General features: G+C 38.3%; 1 protein-coding gene across 1 annotated transcript; it reads right to left on the bottom strand.

Annotated features, from left to right (window-relative positions):
* Positions 1-260: 260 nt before the first annotated feature.
* Positions 261-26,949, bottom strand: cindr (CIN85 and CD2AP related). The gene is made up of 7 exons (XM_064693412.1): positions 26,657-26,949; positions 25,922-26,286; positions 12,398-12,623; positions 11,403-11,514; positions 10,632-11,193; positions 3,827-4,414; positions 261-2,303 (listed from the first exon to the last, which is right to left on the bottom strand). Exons 2-7 carry the CDS (start codon positions 25,929-25,931, stop codon positions 1,030-1,032), a joined length of 2,772 nt encoding a protein of 923 aa, XP_064549482.1. The 5' UTR covers positions 25,932-26,286; positions 26,657-26,949; the 3' UTR covers positions 261-1,029.
* Positions 26,950-27,505: the final 556 nt, after the last annotated feature.

Raw genomic sequence — 27,505 nt, 5'->3', positions numbered from 1 at the left:
TCTTGCTTCAGAACATCCAATTATCAAATTTCCCGCGACGTGTTTGTTGTCTGTTTAGAAAAATAAATATTAAGCCATTAATTAGAAGGTTTTTTGTTATATGCATTGTCACTAAGGCAACTACGCTATAATGCAACTACATATCTACAGATATATGTTAGAAGTCTAAATTGCAACGTTTTTCTTTTGATATGAATTGTTTAATTGACTGGATGATATGATGGCAATTGCTAAAAAAACAAAAAACAGACATTGAAACATTTAAATTTAATTATTTATTTTGATTACTTAATGTTTAGGCATCTTCATCGAACTTTATTATTTATATATATGTGTTTGTAAATCTTTCTTTTAGTATTTATAGTACATGTTTCATAACTTTAATACATCATAAAAATAATCATAATCATATGAACAAAACAAACTGTAATTGGGATATGCTTATGCTAAAGCGCAGCTCATTTTAAAAAATCACACAATGCCCACAAAGTTTTTAGAATATTGTAAAAATACTTATCAAAAAATAGATGTAGATATATAGATATATACTCGTATCGGAACTGAAACAGTTACTGCATGCAATTTATACCAAATTTTGGAGTTGTAAAACAAAATGGCAAAATTATCAAAAAATAACATAATTATACAGTTTTACATATGCATATATAGTATATAGAGAATATATGAATAAAAGGCAGCTCGCTATAAACTGGCTGGGATTGAACTTGAATTTCGGCTGATAAGTACAAGTTGCGTTTTATACGCTTCAATGTTGGGATTGTCTTGGATACAGTTTGACAAGCATTGGAATGTAAAAACGATAATTAAATGTTCCATTTAGATTTCTATTTGGAATGGAAAAACAAAACATAGATTAAAGCTAGCTAAAAATGGATTTTAACTACAAAAATCTCTAAAGCAAACGCACACAGCTAAGCGGGGCCAACAAAACAACAACAATCAGGGTGCAGGCACGACAATGAGGGCAGATCTTGGTTTGAATTCCGATTTTAGGAACTCCAAGCTGCTTCAAACTTGCGTCACGCACTGCGCATATTTATCCAGTTCGCCGCGCAGCACCTTCACCCGCTCCGTCTCCTCGCGCAGCAAACGCACCAGCTCCTCAATGGTCCGCTGCTGCTTCAGCACGATCGCCTCCAGCTTATCCACACGACCCTCCAGCTGTTGCACCCGCGGCAAAGGCTCTGCCGCGCCCTGATGATGATTGTTGAGCAGCGTTGTCGCCGGACTCTCATTGACGCTGACATTGTTGCTCCTCTCCGGCTGTGTGCTGCTGCTGGCACTGGAGGTTTTCACCAGCGGCGAAACGCTGCGATTGCGTATCGATAAACTGTTGGGCCGTGCCGCGTGACGTGACTCCTCATCACTGCTGGCAGCTGGAGCGGCTATTGGCGCTGCTGTGGCTGGAGTCTTTGTCGCTGATATGCTCTTGGACATGACGGCATCGTGGCTGTTGTTGCTGCTGGTCAAAATGCTTGTGCTGCTGTTGCTGCTGCTGTTGGCTGCCTCCATCTTCTGGCTGCTGCTGCTGCTGCTGGTGCTGCTCTCCACGAACATGGACTGCTGCATGATGCTGGAGGAAGTCACCGCACTCGATTGCACTTTCGTTGCAGTCGCACTGCTGCTGGTTATAGTGTTGCTGCTGCTGCTGATTGCGCTGGTGGTCACCGCGCTGGTTGTGGCCGTCGCCTGCTCGGCGGCAAACAGCTTTGAAGTGCGCTCAGCCACGGAGATGGCACCGCCGCGTGGCTCAACATTGGGCGAGGTCTTTTTGCGTGTCACCTGCGACGCTTTCAGCTCCTCCATCCAAGGCGCCTTTTTCTTTTCCCATTCACGTGGCTTTGGCTTGGCCAACTGCGGCTCCTCGCCGGTCGAATTGTCATCGGATGAGCCCGTCGCCGCCTGCTTGCCAGCAGGGCCACCATCTTCACTTAGCTCGCTGGCACTGCTGGCCATGCCGCTTCCATTGACATACACCGAATTGTTGTTGCTCTCGCCCAGCACATTTATGGCCGCCGAGGGCGGGCGACGTTTGGGCGCCTTGACGCGACCGGCGCGCATATCTTGCAGTATGGAGCCGCGCTCGACACGATCAAAGTCCGTATCCTCAACGGCTATGGTAGCGGCGCGTCTCATGACCACATTGCCAGCCGCGCCCGACTCGGGCAGCTGTCCGCCTGATAATTTACTGCCGGCCAAACCATCGGAGACGTCGTGCGACACGGCGCTAGTTAGTTTGCTCTCCGCGCTCTTCTTCTTCATGCCGGCGCCCAAAATGTTGCCTGGAAATGTAGTTGAAAACAATGTCTATTAATTGGATTAAACTTTTAATGGAATCAAGCAAATGAAATAAATCAAAAAGAATGCAACTTTATTTAAATTTAACAGTTTCGGGTTTGAACTAGAGATCGACTTAAACTCGTTTTGCAGGCTTGCTTCTATTAATTCTTCTAAATCTACGACTTCTTCTGCGACAAATGATGTAATTTTTCTTTAATTGCATCTTTTACTTTTGCTGCATACTTTATTTCTTCTATGACTTACTTTAGTACGTCCTCTTTTACTTCATCTACGACGTCGAAAACATCTTTACTAATTTTGCTCTCACTGATTATTGCTTTTTTGACCTTTAGTACTTCCGTTAATTCTCCGAATTGTTCTTATACTACTAATACTTCCACTCTATCTTCTCCTTCTTCTTCTTCGGCTTATACTACTAAGGCTATGATAACCAAAACTTCTAAAGCTTCTTCCTAAACAAATTATTTTATTACTTTCTTTCGTCTTTCAGAACTTCCACAACGTCTCTGGCTTACTCTACTACTTTCATCTTCTACTGTTAGTATATCTAATATTACTTCTTCTACGACTTTTTATTTGTTATTGCTTCTTTTACTTTTACTACATATTTTACTACTTCTTCTTGGACTTACTTTTACTAAATCTTTTACTTCATCTACGACTTCGAACAATATTATACACTATATCTTCTAAGTCTTCTACTACTTTCCTTATTTCGAAAGTTATTTTACAGCTTATTCTTTAAAATTGTATATTCACTACTATCTCTTGACTTTTAGTACTTCCGCTAACTCTTCGACTTGTGCTTGTTCTACTATATCTTCTACTACTTCTTATACGACTTATTCTACTAATTCTATGACTTTTCCTACTTCTCCTACTTATTCAACAACTTTAACTGCTATTCTTATTTCTTCCAAAGCTTCTACGGCTTCTACTATACTAAAAAAAAAAAAACTTTACTACTAGTTTTGGCGTCTTAGTACTTCCATAAAGCATTTGGCTTTCTATACTTATACTACTATTTATACTTTTACCATATCTTCTACTTATTCGTTTACGACATATACTTGTAATTCTATATTATTTACTACTTCTTCAGCGACTTCTACTGCCACTTCTCGTATTACTTATTTCATACTCTACTGCTTCTACTTACAATATGTATTTTACAACTTGCGTTAAGATTTCCTTTAATTCCTTTCTACTCTAAGTACAACACCTACAACATCTAGAACTTTTACCACCTATACTAAGTATATTCCTGACAACTTATCTTCCTTCCACAATGCCTTCCTATTGTCTGTGCTTCTCGCGGTCCTTACAAAGGTATTTAATTTATTCAACATGCTTAAATTCTTGAACTCGAAATCCTTCACACTTGACCACCAACTACTTTGCAGAAGAACTTCAAGAACTCCCAACTGAAGCCTTGCATTTACCGCACTTTTGCCGCAGAGATTGCTCTTTGAGTTATTTCATTTCTATCGAATTCACAACTTACCTGAGACACTGCCCGTGGGCGTCTTCTTGAGCGGCACACTGGGCTTTTTGCCCACCACAGGGGGTGTGGGTGACTTGATCTTCTCATCCATATTGTCCAGACTCTTGCGCAGCTCCGCGTACGCAGATGCTGAAGTGTTGTTGCTGCTGCTGTTGCTTGTGGCTGTTGTTGTTGTTATGATCGTGTTGCCCTGCTGCTTGGCACCGCCGGGCAGCTTGCTCAGATCGAGGTTCTTATTCTCCAGCGACTTGCGCTGGGCGGCCACAGTGCCAATGGGCAGGCCCGTTTCGCTGAGTATATCATTTAGCGAATCGCGCGATCCGAAGCTCTCCTTACGTCCCGAACCAGACGAATTGCTGCTGCTGCCCGTCTTCTTGATGTATACCTTCGATGTGGTTGAAGCGCTGCTCTGCTGATGTTGCTGCTGCTGCTGCTGCAGCTGCTGTTGCTGCTGCGTCACCGTCGTGGTGGCTGTGTTGCTGCTGCTGCTGTTGTTGGAGTTGGTTGTGGTCATGTGGCTCGTGTTGCTTATCTTGCGCTGTGATTGCTGCGTGGTGGCGACTGCTGATGGCTCGTTAATGGGCGCGACTGCAAAAGGGCAGAAAAGAGTGAAGATCATTTTAGACAAAGAAGTTTCTGTTCTCATCGCTGAATGTGGGCTGCATTTTTGGCCACCCAACCACATCAATCAGCGCCACTTCAAGACGCGTCCAGTCCAGACGAGTTAACTTGAGCTGTGTTTATTATTAAAGATGAGCACGTCGATACGAGCTTCGGCGTGACTAACGCTCAGAATGGCAACAGCCAAACGACTACCACAACAGCTGAGCGACAATGCAAACAGCCAAACGGGTTTCGCTGCTCAACTGTTGCCAAATGTCAATAAATTAACGTGGATGTCAAACAAAGCGCTAGCGTAGGAGCCCATGCAAACGCAAATTCACACAACATACTACAAATGACCAGCTAGAGATGGGCGCGTGACACGCAGAAATTGATACACATAGAATAAGAAGAACTTGTATTAGCAACTACTACGACTATACACAAGATAAATCAGTAGAACTTTTTTGAATAGATAAATTTCTAGTTTTTGTTGCCTTACTTTTGCAACAACTTTTAAAACTTGGGCAACTGTCCCAGCAGCAATATTTAATCAAATAATTTTGTTTTTGTAAGAAAAATCCTTTTAAGAAAAACTTCAACTTTATACACATTGTAAATGCTAACTAATCTTACGGCTTTTAAAAAAATAAAAATTTTAAAAACAGTCTAAAAAAATTAAACAAAAATTTGTCTATATATTTTTTTAGATTCGTAAAAAAAAAATAATATATAATATTATTTAAAAAGCCTCTATAGTTGACCTCTCTTAAATAGTTGTGACGTGTTTCTAATACTTTTTGTTCTATTTTTTTGTATGTATATTAGTTGTTTCGCCAAGAATCGGCCAGCAATTGTGGATTTAACAGGAAAGGTATGTGCCTTTCAATAATAAATACTTTGAATGATTATCAATTTAAATTAACTCAATTTCTGAAAAAAGTAAGCCCTATTGCAGCTTTTATTAAACAAAAATAATTTAATTGGTTTTTTCTTTCCTTTTTCCCCATCCACTCTTAAAATAAAATATTTACAAGCTCGGCTTTTGCCGCCTTATTCCACTGGCACTGAAAATATGCATTAACTTGTTTGCACTCCAGCTTCTTGTGTATTCTCTCGTGCGTGTCACGACACGCGCTCATCTCTACTACAAAGCGACATATAGAAAATAAGCAAACGCGAGTCGCATACATAAATAAACGGCAATAAATGTTGATGATGCCAACAGAAATCAAAGCAAACGCTGATTGAGTAACGCTTAAATGTGTAAAGGTCAAGCAAAACAAAACAAAGCAACAACAGCAAGAGCAACAACAATAACAAATGGACAACTAACAGAGGCAACAAAAAAGTAACCATAGAATAGACAGCTTTGGCGCAAAGCCGTTGATAATTGTAAATGGCAAAGACGAATGCGCCAACGACTTTCACTGTGCTACCAAATGACAAACAGACACAAACAACAACAACAGCAGCAGCAACAGCAACAAACACCAACAACAGCAGCAAAAAGTTGTGCGCGAATCGGAATTTAATATTTGTGATTTTTTTTACTTATATTTTATTTTTAAGTATTAAGTAATTGAGTGTTGTCATTGTGTTAGTGTTGATTTCGTTGTTGTTGTTGCTGTTGCCAGCGGCTAAACGAAGAGCGCGCACTCACACTTACACACACACACACACACACAAGCAAAACGAAAGACTTAGGCAACAAACTTGGCTGCCTGCTTTGATTTAATGATGACTGCGTTTCATTTTAACTTTTTACAGGCTAATCATCAATCTCACACAAACACACACACACTCGCACACACACACACACACACACGTGTATATAATTATATGCTTTAATTTTCAAAGCGACAACTTGCAAGCCGCACATTTGCCAATTAGTTAAACTCAGTGGTTTTAGGCCATGTGGCAAATGCAATTGCAGAAAGTAGCAAATGAGCAGAAAAAAAACCCGCAAGAACGGTAATTGTAGCACACGCACCAGCTAAGCGAAAGAAAAGAAAGAACAACAACAGCAGCCAAGAAAGAGCTGCGCAAAAAAAAAAAAAACAAAGCAAACAAAACAAAACGAAGAAAAAACTTGCCGCACCAAAAAGAAATATAATTCAATAACGTAAATGGTCAAGAAATCAAAACGTACTGAGCCAAAAAGGTAAACAAAAATGCTGGCAAAGGTACAACAAGCACAGCCAGAGTGAGCGCGTTCCAATGCGAGAGAGCAAGGGAGCGAGTGCTGCTCTCTGGCAACATTGTTGATAAGGCAAAGCTAAAACAATAAAGCAGCGGGCGGCGGGCGGGCAGCGGGCAGCGGGCAGCGGCTGGCCTGTTGCTGGCAACAAGTGAAGCGCGCGTTTTGTTGTGGGGCTCGTATCTGATAATCGCCGCTAATGTGCGCCCATAATGAAGTTCATAACAGGCAATGCTTATGATCATTATGATATCCAATGATTATGAGCTAAGAGAGCAAGCCAGGCGAGGCATGTGAAAAGATCAAAAGCGAGAGAGAGAGAGAGACAAAGAGCACGACACCAATTTGGAACAAAAGCCGCAACAAAAACAATAAGCATAGCAGAAAAAACCAGTTACAACAACTGATGTTTTAATATTGTGCTGCCTGAGTTATTGTACTTGTTGTTGTTGTAGTTGTTGCTGCTTTTGCTGTTGTTTTTGCTTTTGTGGTTGTTGCTGTTGTTGCTGGCGAAGGTGGTTTTGCGTTCTTGTTGTTTTTGCTTTTGGAACTGCGACGTTGACAAAAGCTAATGGCAAAGCAAAAAGAAAAAATATAAAAAATTTTGATTTATATACGTGTATCGCAGGTAGTCGCAACGAATGCTGAATACACTACAATTAACTGGATAATATATGTAGCAAGAGACTTCTTTACGAATAAATAAAATAAAGTAAAACCTTACTGAAACTGAGGCGAATTCAGAATTAAGAACCTGGCAGCATTTATGCTTGAAAAATATTTAATGAACGCAAAATGTTAGTTTATTAAGCCAGTAAATATTATGAATATATAATTTGAGTTTTTTTTGTGTAAATATTAAAGTTCTATCCATTTTTTAACTTTTATCTAAAAAAAATACACTAGATTAATTGTTTAAATGTTGTATTTTAAGTAAGTTGCAAAGTGTTCGCAATGGATTTAAAATCGAGAGAAAAAATTAACTGTACAAATTAGAAGAATATATGTATGAGTACATAACTTATGAACCTGATGAAGGGTACAAACTAATAGCTGATTCAAAAATGTTGCAAGTCGCTCAGCTTACGCGAAATACCCGAAAAAAATGTGCAGGCTAAGCAAAGCTAAGTATCAAGTAATCAGTGTAGGTAACTTGGTATAATAAAAATGTTATTATTTGAAGGGCAACCGCAAAGTATGCAACATGGGTCGGGTTAAATATATATTTAAATATTTATAAACAAAATGCCAAACACCCAGCTAATTAGGCAACTAAGTTAGCAACGATTGCGCGTTTAAAACAGCGCCAGAAACGCGCTTAAAACGCCAAGTCTACAAAATGCTTAACAGACAAAAAAAATGTTAAGCAAATAAAAATTAGATAAAAAGTAACAATAAGAAAAGAAAAATAAAAAACAAGTTTAGCCATGCAAATTGACAACTAAAAGCGAAAACAAACACGACAAACCGCAATCGAAATGGCAAAAGAAAATGACGCCAAGCAGCTATGGCAGAGATTTTCCGAGACGGGGCTTAATTTTTTAGAGAGCATTGCCGGCGCCACAGCCAAAGAAAGCCAGATAAAGCTAGATAAATAATAACAATAATGAAAATGGAAAATAAATCATAGAAATTATGTGCATGGCCAAAAGAGCCAAGCAATTTTCCATTTCACATCTAAAAGGCCTCGGGACGGAGAAAGGAAAATGAAAACTAAAAACTGAAAACTGGCCAAAAACGAAAAGAAAAACTCTTGAGGCTGCGCCGCAAACACTGGAAAAACTCGTTTACATACAAATCGTCGTGATAAAGCTGGCCATACGAGCGCCCAAGAACTCGAAAGAGCCGCCGCGTTGCGGTCCCGGAGCCGCAGTCGCTGCCGCTGCCGCTGCCGCACCGCCGCGTGTTCGGGCCCGGGGCCGTGGAGGGGGCACAGGCGCTGCCGGAACGTCGGTGCAGTTATTGTAAGTGTGTGTGTGTGTGTGTGTGTGTTTGGAGTGTGTGGAGTGGTATCGTGTAGCAGAGTGTAGTTGTTGCCGTTGTTGTCGTTGCAATGGCGTTTTTTTTATTACACACGAAAAAGATAGAAGAGGAGTAGAAGAAAAAGAAGGAGAAAAGTGTAGAGGAAAATTACACAGAGACAGCGACATCAAGTCATATACATATATGTACGTATATACACAATAAAAGAAGAAATATAAAATAAATAAAAAAATAAAAATTAGTATCAAATCTTGAATTACTCGTAGAGCAAGAAAATAGACATAAGAGCGATAGTGAAACGTAAACAAAATGCTAATAAATGTCGTTCAACAAAATGCAAGTAATAATAAACATAAAAAATATATGTGTATAATTCGTTAACTTGATGTTGTATGCGCTTCGTTTAATGTTTGAGAAATGAATCGCGTCGTGAATTGAATGTCTGTGCATTTGTGAAGTGCCTCTGAAGTGATGTGAAGTGTTGTGAGATTATTCGAGTGGGGCAAAGAAAAGCCCGAATTTGGGCTGGAAAGAGTTTTTAGATGAAGAAGATTTGAGTGCCGCGGGGAAGCGGAAGCACTAGATCGATAGATTAGTGCATAGACATCTAATGTCGTTTCTATATGTATGCACAATCTTAAGACCTACAAACTATAAACCCTAGGCATGGGTGCATATGCCTTATCAATAGCAGCAGCAATGTTGATAAGGCTGCGATTTTGAGCTCTATTATAACAACATATATATATATATATATATATATATATATAACAAAATCACCTGGTCAAGTTAGGAATAAAAACTGGGGTAGGGGTATTCACGTTGCTTGTTTTGCAAACTCTTTGGCGCATTGCATTCATTTGTGTGTAAGCGTACAGCAGAGTTTGACCGCTTTTTTTTTTAGATAAGAAATGCCGAAAATTGTACACATCTGTTTATTTGTAAGTCTAAGAAGTTTCCAAATTTTATAGAGCTACGAGCTTTAGGTGTCTATATATGTACAAGGTTCTCATACGTTTTACGTAAGACAACCCATAGTATTATGATAAACATTTAAAAATGGAAAGGTCGCCAAAATCAGGTTTATATAATTAAGAAAAATATATAAATGTATGCAGAAAAAATCAAAAATAAAGTTCTATTTAAATATCCCGCTTAACATAGCCTGTGGACAAGTGTAAGCTCTTCATACGCCTTGACATATTAAAATAAGATATAGCACCAATGACAAATTGTTATCAGACATTGATAAAGATGCCTATGCATATGTAGATATATGCAATAATTACTTTTGGTAGTTAAACAATCAAGCGATTACAATCCTTTTTATGCAATTAAAGATCAGTTTTATGAAAGGTAAAAAGTAATTTTCATAGTAGATTATTTAGATAGTCCCGTAATATTAACTATTTGATATTAAAATTATTTGAAACTGAATAATTTTAAAGAAATTGTAATTACCAGCCCTACTTAATAAGTCGAGTATTTGTAACTTTGAAACTAGAACCTTTGAAACTAGAACCATTTTAATAAAAAACAATAAAAGTTTTGCTTAATTTAAGTGTTTCAATACAATTCTTGGTAGACTTGGTCACACACAATCTTATCAATATGATAAAGAAGCTTCCGATTGGTGTTTAAATTTGACACTCAACACTCTACTTTTTTTAATTTTTTAATTAATTCAATTAGCGAGGCGAAACATTTATTGATTTTAGATAAGGCGGGCTGCGGGCTGCGACGATGCCACATTGCAGCGCAGAGGCTGGCATCACGTCAATCGACTGGCCGTTTCGGGCCTGAATTTTCAATATGAATGCGTTTGGGAGGGGAAAGGGGGGAATTGATCCAATTAGACGCGAAACACGAAGATGCGACGATGCAGTTGATAGCTAATGACGGCAAATGACGCGAGATGCAGTTGACAGACCAAATCAAAACACATGGAGAAATTCAAATGAGGCATGGCATAATTATTCTTGTCGTTGTTGTGGTTGTTGTTGTTACTGCTGCACTCACCTTCGGAGGGTGCCAAGAGCTTGACAAAATTATCCGGAAACACGCCCACTTTGCCGTGCAGCTCGCCCTTCCACCAGCCCTTGTCCGGCAGCTCCATGCTGATGACACTGATAATGTCACCCACCTCCAACTCCAGCTCATCCTCATTCTGCGGCGCATAGGGAAACTCTACGCGACAAAAGTCGCGCTGTGGTTTTGGTGGTAACGTGGGCGCCGCCGCCGCTGCCGCCGCTGCCACCGCTGCAGCATTCACAGTGGACGCCGTGGCTCTGCTTTTCGATTGCTGCTTCGCTGTGCTTGTATTGGTGGCAGGTGCAGCTGCTGCAGGAGCAGCTGTTGCAGTTACTGCTGCTGCGGCTGCTGTCGCGCCCGCTGCTGCTCCTGTTGTTGTTGTCGCTATGTTGGCAGCTTTGGCTGTTAGCGCCGATGTCGTGACCGTTGCACCAATCGTTGGGGGCCGCTTGGAGGCCAGAATCGGCGATGGTTCGATATGTTGCACAAAATTTGAGGGAAATACGCCAACTTTGCTGCGCAAACGTCCGCGCCACCAGCCTTCCTCGACCTAAATGCGAGCAAAATGCCACAAAAAAGCAACAAAAAAAAAAAATTGAATATTCGCTTTCAGTTTGTGTTATTGGGTTGCGTCAAAACTTATTGGCAAAGAGGTTAAATGGGGGTTGTGGGCACTAAATGTATGCGGTTTGTGGGTATACAACTGTGTGTTTGTGTGTGTGTCTGTGTGTGCGTGTGTGTGTGTGTGTGTGTACATACCTCCCCTAGGAATTCAATGACATCACCCACGGCCAGCGTCAGTTCGTCGTCGTTGACTTGTGTGTAACTGTAGATGACTTTACAGCGGCGATTCGATGTCGCTGATTTCTCCCTGAGAGCAGAAAACAAATGAAAATAAAAGAGAGTCAAAGAGTGCAAAAATTATATTACACATATGCAAAGAGAGAAATTGCAAATTTTACTTTTAGTCTGAATGACACTAGCTGCGAGAGGAATTAAGAAGGCATTTGGACTTTGGATTAAGATGAAATGCTTTTAAGTTTTTATTCTTATTTCATGTTATCAAACATTTTCTGTTCTAGCTAAAAACTCTGTTTAAAAATGTGCTTTATTTAAGCTTAAAAGTTAGCAGAGCTTTCAATTGTATAGAAAATAAGAAAATAATTGTATAGAAAAGTTTTTATCTTTATTAAAGCTTTCAAATCGTATGTTAATGTGTCATTTACTTAAAAGCACCTAGTTTGAGTTAAAGCTAACATTTGATTTAAAGCTCCATAATAGTTACAATGTGCTTAAAAAGCATATTAATATGTACACCTAGCTTTATGCTTTTGATATATAAAAAATATATAACATACAAATATTATTTTGATGCCCATGAAAGCTTTTAATCACACATAGTTATAATGTGCTTTTAAAGCTTTTATATTAATAAAAGTGTGGTATTAAAATCAAAATTAAGATAAAAAATAATATAAAACATAGAATATGGAATTCATGCAAAATTAAATTTCACTCTAAAAGCACAGCCGTCGGCTAAAATATTATTTATAAATTAATGAAATTATTTAAAAATAGTTTGTCAAAATTGTAATTAACTAACACCGAAAAGTGATGAAATGTGTGTTTTAAATGTAGATCTGAAAACTATTAAAGCTTTCACTGAAAAAAAGATTTCTTTTTTAAATTTTCTCTCACTAATTTTCAGCTAATGTCATTTGTCTGTTGTCTGCTATGCAGATTGCGTCACCAACCTGAGCTGCACCACAGCACTGTCATCGCTGTGGTTGCCATTGCTGCTTGGCTCCAGTACGCGGACAAAATTATCCGGAAACATGCCCGTTACGCCGGTGGCCTTCAGTGTGCCCTGCCACCAGCCGCCGGGCATCTGTTTGATGCGATGTATGATGGCACCCTTTTGTAGATCCAGTTCATCTGGTTCCTTGGCAGCGTACTCGTACTCCACAACAGCGCAGATTGCTGGTGAGAGTGAAAGAGAGAAAGAGAGATATGTTTGGTTAGTAAGCCAATGGGGTAACCTTATATGGGACACGCGCATTTATAATGGCGATGTCCAAGTGCAAATATTTACTATTGCGCAATCCTCTAGTCTATTTCCCACATGCCCGCTCCCTCTCTCACCCTCTTTGCTAATGTGTCTGTCGTCTATCGGTTTGCTACGTGACATTCACATTTTTGTTTATTTTTTAAATGCCTTAAAAAGTAAAAGTTACATGACGCGCTCTTTGTCTCCATGTTTGGAGCTACACACGGAACGGGAATGATAATACATAATAACAACGCGAATCGTGGGCATCAGTCAACTAGGCGTCAAAATTGGGCTAACGAATACTGTTGGCAGTGACTGTGCCCATGTCAATTGAATTAGTTAAGCCCCGAATTGTGATATGCCTTTTGATACATATTCTTTTTGCTATTGTTCATAGTTGTTATCAACTAGATTTGTTGACAATTAAAGTGTTGTCATAAACTTTTGCTGGATGTACACATATTTATATAGATATGCATTTACAAAGATGAGTAATTGTTGACAATTATCGGCGGCATTTCCAGAGATATAAAAATTGTTTTTTCTAGCAGAGATAATCCTTAACATTTGTTATTATAATATTAATAGGCATTTCTAGATTGTTCGTGTCTGTAACAGACTTTTAAATTAGTGTAAAACTCTTTTCTGTACCACTAATTAAATATATAAGCTTAAATTCTGCAGCACCTTCCAACACTTTACACATGTAGCGCATTTGTCAGTCATCATAGCCGACTACCATTTTCAGCCTCACCGCAGACCAGAAACCCCAAAACAATATGCCATGACGCATAATGACAACAATGCCATGGGCAACAATTCAAATAGATATACATTTATATATATATGTATATAGTACGTTACGATATAACAATAACACACAAATAACAATATCAAGAGCAATACCGGTACCATAATCACTTATAAGCGACACTTGGCCCGCTCGCCTTCGGATCAATTTAAATAGCAACAACAACAAATCCAAACTTATTTTTTATTGGAGGTTGCTGCCCCCACACTGACTCATTTTTTTTTTCATAATTTTGTATGAATGTGTTTTTTATATAGAGTCTGTTTGAGACGCAATATGAAACAAATATGGACACATTTATTAGCTTCGAGTCATGAGATCGGGTGGGGGGAAGGACTAGAGCTCACGTTAGTTAAGCTAAGTGCATTAGAACATTGATAAACAACTGGAAATGAATGAAATAACTGGGAATAAAACAAGAGATTGTGCCAATGGAATACCCTATAAATAAGAAGTTAAATGAAAATTAAAGCTGCCTGATGATGCTTAGAAGCATCGCCTGATATTCTAAATGAATCACTTTCATAATCAGGATAAAAACAAAGAATATGTATATAAAAAAAAGCTGCTGGAATATACGAAATACCAGGAATCATCTTTATTATAGTTGTGGATAAAACTTTCTATTCTTGTTCATATTTAAACAAGTAAAAACGCTGTAGTTAGTCGACTGTGCTCGACTACAAAAGCCCCTCAGTCAATATAATACTTTGGTTTCTTTTAAGCAAGCAATATAGCAAAATATGAAGCTAAGACTGCTAATGCAAGTTCTTATAGATTAGATAGTATAGGTATTAAGGCACAACACACAAAACTCATGCGCGGTTATGTGCTTCTTCAGCCTGTTTCACACTATTGGGAAGATAACCTTAAATATCTTCTATTTTTGTTAACCGATCTTAATGATATTTTAGACGCATAAATATGGCATTCAAATGTGTGCTTATACAAAATTAAAAGGCTTCAGTTTTAAAAATGAAATTTATGTGTATACGATACGACAGTCCATATGCCAAATTTAATGTACCCAGCTCTTATATCTTTGAATGATACCAAACCTTATTTTTAAAATGGGCAAGAATAGCGTCATGCAACGATAAACGATAAACTGTATCGATGTATCTTAAGATTTTATGGATTCAGTTGCATCATTAACTAAGCACTATGGTGGTTATATTTCTTCCTCGGCCTCTAACTCAGCTCAGTTCTGCGCCCCTCATTCAGTTGGATGCAGTACTTGATTCGTGCGAAACAAACCACCCCTCTGTCTGCATAGACCTAAGAGCTTAGGGTATGCGAGCGAATAAATTCCTATAATACGTGATGTTGTTGCGTCTATCAGCGAATACGTTGCAAGCACTTTATATGGGTCAATAGTGTTGGGGCCTCTTTTATGGCCGGACGATCATAAGGCTAATAAATGACGTGTGCGACAATGTCGAGGATGTGAAGTGAGTTGGGGAAATGAAATTGACGTCTGTTTAGAGCCTTCGAGTGTAAGCCATTTAGCAATGTGTAATAGCTGATGCAGACTGACTCTAATGGCATCGATAATGAACAATTAAGACGGATCGTTAAGAGACATGTGCGAATCGAAATGCTTTTAATTTGACGGGAAGCGAACAGACATCAGCAGCGGACGGGGCGAGGGGAGTGGACCACCAACGTTGAAGTAGCTGCCAAATCCAATCTAAAGCAGCTTTGTATGGCGCACATAATAATTTCACTTTATTTGCAGAAGACGACAGCATTAAAAGTCGCACAAGACCGTCGAGAGAGAGAGAGAGAGGAGGCCAAAGACAGGTAGAGAGAAGTGGCAAAAGTGCTGCCAAGCAACGTTCAAGTCGCTGCCGATTTGTAACTGGGCCAACACGGCCGTATTTCAGTTACAGTTTAACCCCACGCGACAGAGCCAAGAGGCAAAGCCAAACAAAGCGTCAGCCAAATGAACCTTTAATGTGATTATTTGTTGTTGTCTTTTGATACCCTGTAAAACTAGACTAGGATCTATTACCAATATTCTTTAGGAACACGAAAAGCTCAGTATTTTGCCTGGTTTTCAGTGCTAATTAGACTTTAAACAAAACTTTTTGGTTCATTAAATTTCTTTAAAATTCAGTCAACTACTTAAGAACTTTAATAGAACTTCCGAAAAATATTTCAGAATATATTTTTTGCTTTTAAAAACAAATCCAAACACAATTTGATACAACATTATTAAATTGAGCTTTATGCTTTATACATTTTTTTTTTTATATTTTTAAAAGTACAAATCGATAAACAATTACAAAATAAAAGAACTCTATTAAATTCGCCTCTAAATATTTTTTTAATATAAAATTTATTCTATTTTATATTTATATATACAATGAACAATTTATTAATACTGCAAAAAAGTGAATGGAAAAAATTAAATCTCAAATTTAATTGTTTTTCAAAAAGCGAGACACTACTGTATTTACAAATAGTTTTTTTATTTATATCTTATCAATTGAACTAAAAATAACTAACTAACTCTATATCAGTGTATACTTAACAACTGTCTACAGGGTATGGCCTAATCGTGGCACTTGCATTTCTCATTTATTCTTATTTTTTTGAACGTTTTTCTTTCCTTTCTTTTGGCCATACAACTCGCATCTGAATGTGCGCTTTAATAAACCTACAAACAGCGACCGCAAAGCTCAAGCCAGCTAACAACTACAAATACACTTGCACTACACACACAGGCACACACACAGGCTCACACACATTCACACGTAAAGTGTAGAATGGGAAGCATGCAGCGACGACCGACTGACTGCCAGCAAAAGGCAAAGCGTTCGTTGTGAAATGAGGCGCGCCAGCTAAATGCTGAGAAATGGTGAAAAGTTGCAGCATTAAGTGGTGAAAACTACCACCACGAACAGCAACAACAACAACAACTACAACAACAACAACAAGAGCGACGGCAACCGCTGAAAAATGAGGCGACGACCGTGGTGCGCGGTGTCGTGTGAAAAATCCGTCAAGTTCCGGACTGGAAAATCGTGCAAATGTGTCAAAATTGAAGAAAACGACAAGCTTGTATTCTTGCACTCTTGACCGCCAGGGGGCGTTTGTGTGCGGTGGTGGGCGTCACCTAATGCCTGAGCTGTGCCTAAAAAGCTGATCCAATGTCAAAGTCGCACAACTCAATTTGCCATAAAAATATGTAAATTACATATGAAAACTATATCCAAGTGCCTTGAAAACGGGTTGGAAAAAGTAGCACGACTTGATTGTACTCTATAAAATTCGGATGGTTAGGAAGAGGTGCCGAAAAGAATGGAACTGACACTTAACAAAAGATATGATATTAATATGAACAGCTGCCCAAGAAAATGAAACTTAAGAAATTTTTAAAAAACAGACATATAATAATTATAATAACCCGAACCCATTGACATTGTTGTAAGCTTATAAGGGTATAATGTATTTGTAACAGGGAGAAGGAAAGTATATATATTCTTGGTCAGCATCCATAGCCAAGTCAATCTGTACATGTTCGTCCGTCCGTCTGTCCGTCTGCCTGTCCTTCGGACCGTATGTAAGAGCGCGTTGATCTCAGAACCTATAAGAGCTAGAGACTTGAAATTTGGAATGTAGGTCCTCCTAGTGCCCGCGCAGTACAAGAAGGTTTCAGATAATCGAGAACTTTCCCCTTTTCTAAGCAATCGATAAGAATCGATATCGAAATCTTATTTTTTTGAGCAAATATCTTTGGTTTGAAGAGCTAGACTCACCAAAATTGACATGACCGCTAACGTGAGCTGCATTTGCTGTTGGTAGAAGAAGGTTCAGGGTATCCCCTAGTCGGACATCCTGACTAGAGCACTCTAACTTGTTTGTGCTTAATAAAGTGCCAAACTATTAACCTAACCTAAATAAGCCTAAAATGACTTTCGACTAAGACAAGCCCACATCCTGAGATTCAAACTCATCTAATTACAAGCACATTGAAAGTTTTCAGCCTTAAAGTCAAGCCTCTTATGCTTGGTTATGTGGTGTAAAGGCAAATATCTTCCAGCCCAAAAACAATCTGAAAGATGTGTGAATAGCCAGATTTTTGAACTTTAAGCAGATGATTAATAGATTTCTCAACCTTTGCATTCTTCAGCTATGATAGCGCTGCGTCTTACTACCTATCTTTCTTTTTCTCCGGCTTTGCTCAATGAGCTCTTCCATTGAAATGTTGGCTACAGTTCCGCTAAATTAACACACTCTTAGCCAGCTTATAGACGGATTTTGTTGGATCGTTAATAAAGCTACGCATAGAAATGAATCAATTTGCGGAGCACATAAAAAACGCAGCCGGTTGCAACAATCGGATACTACGAGGGGGGAATGCGGGGCTAACCAGTTCTTGTGGCTCTTGGCAAGGTGCGGTCCGCTCGGCAGCACCTTTCCAAGCAAACACCTCGCGTAGGTGTGTGTGTGTCTGAAGATAATTCCCCCCTCGTCTGCACTTGAAGAAACACATGCTAATTGGCTTAACAATCAGTTTTTTGGCTGGCTTTGAATTTTTTTTTTTTGGGCCATGAACCGTAAATGTTAAATTGCGTTTGCGTGCGTTTTCAACACACTTAAAAGAAGCCAAAAAAATACAGGTACAGGGGCTCCGGAGGCGTGGCTGGTAGCCATAAATCTATATACATACTACACACTTCTGAGAAGGGGGTGGAATCTGGCCAAGGCTTGGTTTATATGTCTGTACTTAAGAGTTACATGCTTGAAAATTGTTTTCACAACTAGGTCAGGGGGTGTACTATTAAAATAAAAAAATATTAGGTAGGAATAAAAAATGAAATTAAGTTCAAGCAAGCTGAAACGGGCATTGCTTAAGAAACATAATAAAAAGTGGAAATTAGCTCAAAGTTGGGTAATTAAGTCAGACTGCAATAAAAATATAGTCAAGAAATATGGTATATGGGGTAAAGTTAAAGTATTATTTAGTTAAGTTTAGTTACATTTCATTTAGATGCATTTGTTTATCTTGAAGTTGATGAATCCGAATCGGCACAAGATTGTGTTTACTGAACTTTATGAGTTAAGATTCACTAGAAGCCAACCATCTTTATCTTAAGGTTTCTTAAAGCCTATTAAATAGTTTTGAGGTCGATTCGAAACTCTCATACTATAGAACTTGGCGCAACAAATAGATCGATCGACCAGATGTGTGTGACTCAGGGCTCATGAATTCCCACAAGTATACATATATGTTATACGAACTTCTATTGCTGAACCCTACTAATTTTAAAAGTCAATTACCAAATGTAGACCCCAAAAACCATATTCTATATTATAAATAACAATAAGGTACAAACTCCAAGATTGCGCAGGTTGTCTGTTAAGCTGGGTCCAAGAACTATCTCCATCTATCAGGCTCCATCTATCAGACTCTGCTATCGACTCTTGATTTAAAGGCCTTGTCCTCAGTCCGTAGCTTTAACCACTTAAGAATTATAATGTAACCATTTAGTTAGTAACAAAACAATTTTATCACACATAAACATAAATATACCCCGTTATACACATCCTGCAGTATGCTCAGAGACGGGCCTTTTTTCTGCGTTGTCCATGAACCTTGTCACATTCATGACCTTGACTTTTGCTTTACATGACTGGCATGTAACGGTAATTGGTAAAGTTCATGGCCAGGGTCACAATTGAGAGCGCAAATGTTGCGTGCTAACTGACAAATAAAACAAAAGCAAACAAAATGTTGACAAAACAACAATAAAGACGAGCAATTGCCGATGTTTGAATACACTTGCAAATATGCCAGATAAGATAATGCATGAAGTAATATATAGATTAATATAATCTAAACATGGGTAGTTTATAGTCTAATCGACTATAATAATCGGTAAAAACTCAATAGCTTTTTTTTAACTTTTTAATTTGTTGATTTCTGTCAAAACTCCAATTCGAGATTTATGTTTTTACTAAAAACCGAACCTTAAGCCAAAAAAATTGGCCATAAAAATAACTTTTAGGTGAGCCCCAGCCTGAGTACAAATAACTTTAGTCTCAAAACATTGCATGCAATGCATTCAAATGCTGGGTAGAAATAAAATTAAATTAAATTTCATTTGGCTGTATTTTATAACAAAGAAAACAAAATAAGAAAATGCCATTGCGAAGTTTGAATCAATATCTCAATTCAAGGATGTGGAAATAAGGCTCAGGAACCGAATCTAAGTAATATGTTTGTATATGATATATACATATATATAATATATATATATAGAAACATATGCACGCAAGAGTTGATTAAATGTTTTGATCAAGGCGTTACACATTCTCTGACCAGAGAACTAAGTCCTATGTCAGTGTATATTTAGTCGAGGAACTCTAAATATTTTTCTGAGTGTAATGTATTCCAATTATAAGCTTTAATATTTATTTAGCTATCGCAATGCATGAATCACGGCGCCAAGACAATGTAATCCAACTGATAAACGCCAAAAATGTTGCTGCCACGTAATGTGGAGTACGTGTGTGTGAGAGAGATAGAGAGACCGAGAGAGACAGAGAGAGAGAGAGAGAGAATGTGTGTAGCCTTATCGGAATTGATTCGTGTGCGTCGTGTGTTTATATCATTCAGCTTGATTAAGTCATTGTTGCTTCGGTGTCATTGTCACACGTGTGATTTGTCATGACCACGCCCACAGCTGCATTCAAGCCGACGCACGCCTTCGCCTCCCCCCCTGCATTTTCATTGCCAAGGCCAGCCAGCCGCATTGGCCGCTGAAAATGGAAAACGCGTTGGCTTGATTTATGCGTGTCCCGTGTTTAATTAAAAACGACTTTACGATGGAAAGTGTTTAGCCGCAAGACTAAACGACTATTTATATACACTCACATCACTCGCAGCCAATTGAAGTGGTTGGGCGACTGGCGGCGGGGGGCGGGGGCCGGGTACTCGAGTACCCATCACGGGGTCAGCTGCCATTAAGCGGCTCTTACTGATTACATTTTCCTAATGGCGCCGCAGACAAAACAGTTTTCCATTTCCCTCGGAACAATTGCACTTGGAATTCCATCAGCTTTTTAATGAAGTTTTTTGTTTAGATATTTATAGACACAATTAGTTAAGAGATTGCATGTTAAACTAAAAGGATGGTTTATATAAAAGAGAAAATTTCTCTGATAGCCTCTTTTAAGTCGAGTGCAAATAGCAGTACAAATTTTATTTTACCATTTAATTTTGTTATGTACATATATTAAATACATTTTTTTTTTGCTAATAGAATACAAAAAGTGTGTCTATGTGGAAAACTAATCAATATGCTTAATAAGCTTATCATAAATATGCACACATTTTTTTTATCATGAACTACTTTCTGTTTGTTTGCCAATTTGCAATTTTCAGCAAACTTTTTTATTGATTAAAAATGTATTTTATGTATTTTGTTTAATTTATAATTGCAAAACATTTTTTAACTATTGAAATAATCTCAAATGTATGACTCTTAAAGGAAAAGAGGCTAAAGCGAGAGAGGCAGAGAACATTTTTTATCTTTTTCAAATTCTCTCTATTCGTTCTCTATTGCCAGACATGTAATGAGAAAAGTGGAACACTCGAGTGCTTCAATCCATCTGTCAATAATTGAGTAACCAAAATGCCGCTTGACTCAACTCTTGCCAATTGAATTTGTTTGGGAAACACTGGAAAATTCTGGGAATTGAAATTGTATAAAGAACAGTTACTTTTCACTTATTGAGTTTCAATTGCGACAGTCGAGTCGACCATTGAGGGGAGCGTGAGGGCGCGACGAAGACGAAGACGAGGCCTTGAGTTCAGTTGCCGCTTATCAGTTCAATGATATGCGGTGTGTATATATATGTGCCTGTGTGTGTGTGGATTGTATTTATATGGCTTGGCAGACGCTTGCCCGCATTTCTTGCTGTTTGCGGCCAGAGTTAATGATGCCTAAACTCAATCGGCTGATAAAGAGCATAAAACGTGCGGCTGAGAAACTGAGGCCCAATCAAGCAGGCAGCATTTTTATTATATATGCATACATACATTTATATGCACACACATAGATATATACACACATACACACATATATGCTTACATGATGTATGTTTGCCTAAGCAGCGCAAACATTTACTAAACTTGGCATAGTTTTTCATTTTGTATACCCTTTACACATTGAATTTGGGCTGAAGAGGGTATATTGGTTTTATGCACATCTATGTTACAGGCAGCAGGAGACACAAGGTACTTGCTCTCTTAATCAGGACCACATCAGACTATATAAGCTAAAAATTCCAGACTGCAGGCTTAGAATAAGTTGTTGCCTTTCTCTTTTCCTTTTTTGCTTCTCTTTTATTTGCATTGATTGACTTACTATTCCAAAGATATTCCCACTCTTTAGTGTATACAAACCTTCTGGTGTCATATTTAATCAATCGACATTTTATCATAATGAATTTTCTACGATATGAGGCTGAGGCGAGAAGAAGCACAGTAGCTGCTCTATGTTCGTGTCTATATACATGAGTATTGAAGGATGTATCTTACGCATACTCAAAACTGGCTGCTCTTGTGTAGAAACAAAGGCAAAAGGAAGTATCTCCGAGCCCATTAAGTATACATATTCTTGATCAGATCAACGTTCGTCTGTAGAGCCTCCCGCCTGGGTATATACACACTTTTGTATGCTATTTTCATGCGCTGAAAATTTCATAAAGATCGGACAATAAACACCGAAATTATACAAATAAATTGTGATGCAAAGGGCAGAAGAAGCACTCCCTTTTGTGATGTGCGCTTGTGTGCATATGTGTGTGTATTTCTGTTTTTATGTATAGAAGGAAAATAGAATATTTGCAAATGCAGCTTGGCGCTGTTTTCAGGGTATCTGCCAGTCGTTCCAAGAGGAATTTTACTCGTTTTTTTTCAGTGTCAGTCGAAACTTGAGCAACAAAAGTTTTGTATTTAACGCATCCAAACTCGATATGTTTCCATATAAATGTGTTAAAAAAAAAAAGAGAAAGAAGCAGAAAAAAAACTGTACGCTCTGATAAGTTGAGTAGCCAAAAGTGGCGATAAGATAAGCGAGCGCAGAGCAAACTGAATGCCGGCACATTTCAACTAGTTCCACGGTGAGTAATTCAAAGATTCATGAGCTGACTCAAATGTCCGAAGCCGGGTGCAAATTGAATGCATTCACAGGCATTTGCATGCGGCTGATTGTTCATTTGGGCCCGGGCAGGGGTAATAAAATCGCATAATTTTCAAGCAATGCGCAGTTTTCGCATTTGCCGTGACAAAACCCAACGTGGATCTGATGATTCATTCGCTCGACTGCGAATGTGAATGTGAATGTGAATACTCTTGGCCGAGTCAGTCAAGAAGTCGTAGGCAAATGAAAGGAAGCCAGCTCTTGGGCTTGGCCATGGCTTAAGCCATTGGCAGTGGTTAACGACCCACGCAGAGCAGAGGGAAATGAAGAGAAAAGCAATTGCCACGCCCACAATGCGCAGGGCTTGCCACAAGCAATTTATCAAATGCCAATTGGCGCAGCTGATAAGAGACTCGTATTAAAATAAAGATTGCACGAAATGATTACCTCAAAGAAACGAAACAAATGCGCTACAGTCGGGCTGCTCGACTAGCAGTTACCCTGTACCTATAGCCACACAGATTTTCTTCTTCTTTACCACACAAAGTTATATTCATTCTTGAATTACTTTTGTGTATGTTGTCTAAACGTCTTGAAACTTTCAGATTTACAAAATTGCACACAAATGTGCGTATATACCAAAAAGTAGGGCTCTGCCACGGAAAATTAGAGGGTCTGGTAGGGTACGCAAAAAGTTAAATATTGTTGATCTGTTTATACTGAATATGAATCGGAATGCATAACTTGTTACCTTAAGCTCTTAAAATCTCCGAAATATTTGGTAGCTTAAAAACTCTCTTAAAATTACCGAATAAAATAAATGTGATCTGCTTATGCTTAACAAAAAACTAGACAAAAACTCTGCTGCCTTTTGTTATATAGTTATAAATATAATCTCCGAAATATGTACCAGAAATCAAAGATCGATTTTAATCGAATTCGGAAAATTTCGGAGTTCTTGACAATTTAATTTGAACTTTGCAAGAAGTATACGAAAATTTATCTGATCATTTTCAAATATCGATATTAATCGAATTCAGAGAAATGTGTTGGAGTTATCGATAACTTAATTTAAACTTTCTGAGAGGTATATAACAATTTACATGTCTCAATTGGCGCATTCAGTTCTAATGCTCCAGAAATCAAAAAACGATATTAATCGAATTCGGAGTAATGGAAGAAGACAATTTATAGGACCTGTTTTGTGCCTCTAGTTCTTATCCACCAGTAATCAAAAATCGATATATTTAGTGAATTCGGAGAAATGGCTTGACGTTATCGAAAATTTATTGTTCCTCTAGTTCTGAATGTCTCTGAGTACGTGGTTAGATGAACTCGACTTGTAATACTGATCAAGAATATATCTACTATATACGTTGGGGTCTGGAATCAACTGTCAGTTGCGAACATTTTATAAATTGCAATATACGTTTGTCAATTTGTTCATTTTCCATGGGTATGGGGCATTAAGTTACCCAAAAAAAAGCAACAACTATTGTGTGTGTTCGGGCATTTCCTGTTGGTCATCAGCGCATTTATGGCTTGCTGCTGTTTAGCTTTTGTATTTTGAAGATTTTTCACTTTTGGTTTTCAAATGGAATCACTTAAAAAGCAACAACAACAACAGCAGCAACAGCGCCACAAACGGAAGAAAGCTGCGGCGTCTTTTGTTCGGGATGCAAATGCGACCCAGACAAAACCATTCGACGAGCTCCATTGTGTGCCTCAAATTGCTCATCAAAAGAAATCATCAGCGGAGGAGAATAAAGATACACAGCTGAGGGAGCGGCAGGGGAGTGAGATGCGGGACTGAAATGAATATATGCAACCAATATGTTACATTATCAGCAACATCAGCAACAACAACAACAACAACAAACACTCGAGCAATCTTGAGGTTGACAAAGAAAGCAAACCCATGACTTATTAGTATTGCACGCTCGACGGCATTTAGTCTCGCCTTATCAGTGGAGCCATAACACTGTGCATACTTATAGTTATAGTCAATAACCGTTTGCTGAGACTCTTCCTGTTTACTTCTTTATCGGAGGCTAGGAATTGCGGGTTTAAGAAGAATGCTGGCAACTTTGATAGTACCCGAGAGTATGAGCAGAAATGTGCCTAATACTTTTCTTAGTTTTTTTAAAAATGTTTCCTCGAATATTAGATAAGTAAGATAAAAGTTTAAAGAAATAAAATAAAAAGCTTATTGGTCAGTTTATTTTCTCTAATTTGACAAACTCGAACTTGTTCCTCAATTCGCACTTTTTTCATACATATTCAAATAAAAAAGATCACGATCTAATAAATCCCGATTAGTGGGTTCTAGACTATGCATCTTTTATGTTATATACTATTATATTATATCTATGTATATGTGTCTATGCGCATATAAGACTAATAAAACCTCCCAAACTCTGCGATACTCACATTATAAAACATTTTGTATGATTCACCAACATTTTCGGACGTTCATGGGAAATGTTCTGGTAGTTTTTACTTTACCTTTACGCATAATTTCTGGCTCAACGCTCTCAAGTTCTCCTAAATATGTGTACATATATGTTTGTGAAACTTACCAACTCTACATGACTTTGGCAATTATGCAACACACTTTTTTACCTGCTTCTATTTCTATTACTGTTCTACAAATGTAAATCTTTTGTCTTAACAATTCAAATTATATTTCCCAGCAAATCCCGCACGTTCGCAGCCAAAATAAAAAGCAAAAAAATAACGCTCTTAACTCTTTGCCGCATGAAATCATCAACAACAAATTCCTATTTAACAAAAAAAATTAAAAAAAAAAATACAAAAAAAAACAACTGTAAAACCGGTCTCAGAACATTTTATTTTGCTTATTTGGCTTGAGCTAAAGCCCTTGCGAAAATCTAAAGCTTTGCATTGCGAACATTAACATTTGCTTTAAGTACCGCAATATTTAGTTGCAGCAGCAACAACAAAAACAACAACAAGCACAAACTTGTTGTCTTAATGTCCTTGTGCAACAACAGCAACAAAAAATACAACTCTTGAACGCCCACCCTGAGACACACCCAACAATGCGAATGTGAGCGCAAAACGCGGAGCGCAAAGACATAGATAAACGGGAAAGATGGACCCACCCTAAAAAACGTAGCCAGCAGCAGCAGCAGAAGAAGCAGCAGCAACAACAACAAAAGTGCAGCAAGGCACGAATTTCATAGTTTTGTTTTTCGTGTTCGCTGTTCTGCTTCTTCTTTGTGTTCAGCATACTCACTTTTGTCCATGTTGTTGCCGTTGTTGTCGTTTTGCCAGGAAGCAATTGCGTCGCAGTCGCGTCGCAGCAGCAGCAGCAATGGTTGTCGTCGTCGTCGTCGTCGTCGTCAGCGGCAGCAGTTCAATGGACGGCTGCGTGTCCGTGTCTTTCTGGCCAACAACAACACGCGCTGTCGACGACTTTTCCTGTGCCGCCCCCGGTGTATAAAGGTATGAATCACGCGCGTTGTTCTGTTTACACACACACATGCACGAGGGGCACAGACAGACACGCTTATAAATTGTTTTTTTGTTTTCTTTTTTTTTTTGAAGAAATACTCGGAATTAAAACGTTTTTTGCGTGTTTTATTTTGACCCTATTCGCAGCTAAAGAATCAGAATGGGAATTAATTAAAATATATGTATATACATAACAAAAAAATATATAGTATAAAACAACAGCGGCGGCAAAGTTTTCAAGAGCCGCGCACTAAATGCAAAGGCAGACGCAGCAGCAGCAACAACAAAAACGTTTATAACGGCGCACTTTACAAATTCACGTCACGTCGCCACTTGTATGTATGTATTTATTTGTTGTTGCAACAAAAACAACAACTACAACTACAACTCCTGGGCCTGGCCTAAAGCTGCTCGCTGTCTCACTCAACAGAACGTTTACACTACGGCCGCTATTCTTCTTCTTCTTTGCATTGCCGCAGCCACTTTCGTATGCACTTTTCGCCTGCGTTTTATTTACTTTGCTTTGTTATTGATTTTCGCCATCTCACACCTAAAAACACACGCACACACGCATACGCATATGCAGATATGTAGATGCCGACGCTGGCCAAACACTAACGATTACCAATTTTCACAAATTAATAAATAGCTCAACCCGTTTACAAGCAATTCAAACTGGCTAACACTTTTTGTTTATTAAAACAAGCATTGAGATAGCGACAATACACGAAAACAATGCCAATTGACCGCGAAAGGAACTTAGTGTACCGCACAAACAGCCGCTCAACTAAAGTGCGCGCAGAGAACTGCGTGCAGTGTGACCAGTATGACCGTTTTAATGCAGCTCCAAAATACTCATTTTGAACAAAAAATACTACAAATTGAATAATAGTACCAGTGCTGTAACAAACAAAGTATGACTGGTATTTAAGTACTGATAAATAGAAATATATTAACAAAACATACATTATCTTGTTTGCAATAATGAACTGCATTTAAATCATTTTCCCTTTCAAAATGCAAAAATGCGCATAAATAGGATTATTGCTCAGACTGTGTGACCAAGACTCATCGATTGATAAGGCTACAAATAATTTCTTAAGATTTACGAAAATTATAATTAAAATACCAATAGAATACATATATGTTGAAATTAACCGCATATATAGAGCGCTATATATTTCTCATTTACTTATAAAGTTGTTGCAATCATTTGCTTTCATTTTCAATCATTTTGCTTCCCGCCAACATAAAATGTGTTTCGAAGTACTCAGCTTTTAGTTGTGTACAAAGATTCAGCGCTGCCAACTTTTAATAATTTTTTGATAACTAAACCCTCTGCAAGCCTGTAATTTTAGCTATCGTC

Source organism: Drosophila montana, unplaced genomic scaffold (assembly GCF_035044405.1).
Source record: "Drosophila montana isolate Dmon_TW-CO22-7 unplaced genomic scaffold, ASM3504440v1 contig_3733_1, whole genome shotgun sequence".
NCBI classification, from domain to species: Eukaryota; Metazoa; Arthropoda; class Insecta; order Diptera; family Drosophilidae; genus Drosophila; species Drosophila montana.
This window is presented reverse-complemented; position numbering and strand designations above follow the sequence as displayed.

Bases quoted from the DNA above. Each gene is read 5' to 3' on its own strand.
- cindr (XM_064693412.1), bottom strand. The intron at 11,515-12,397 runs GTTGGTGACGCA...TTCTGCTCTCAG, and splicing joins AGTGCTGTGGTGCAGCTCAG to GGAGAAATCAGCGACATCGA. The intron at 2,304-3,826 runs GTAAGTTGTGAA...CTACATTTCCAG, and splicing joins GCCCACGGGCAGTGTCTCAG to GCAACATTTTGGGCGCCGGC.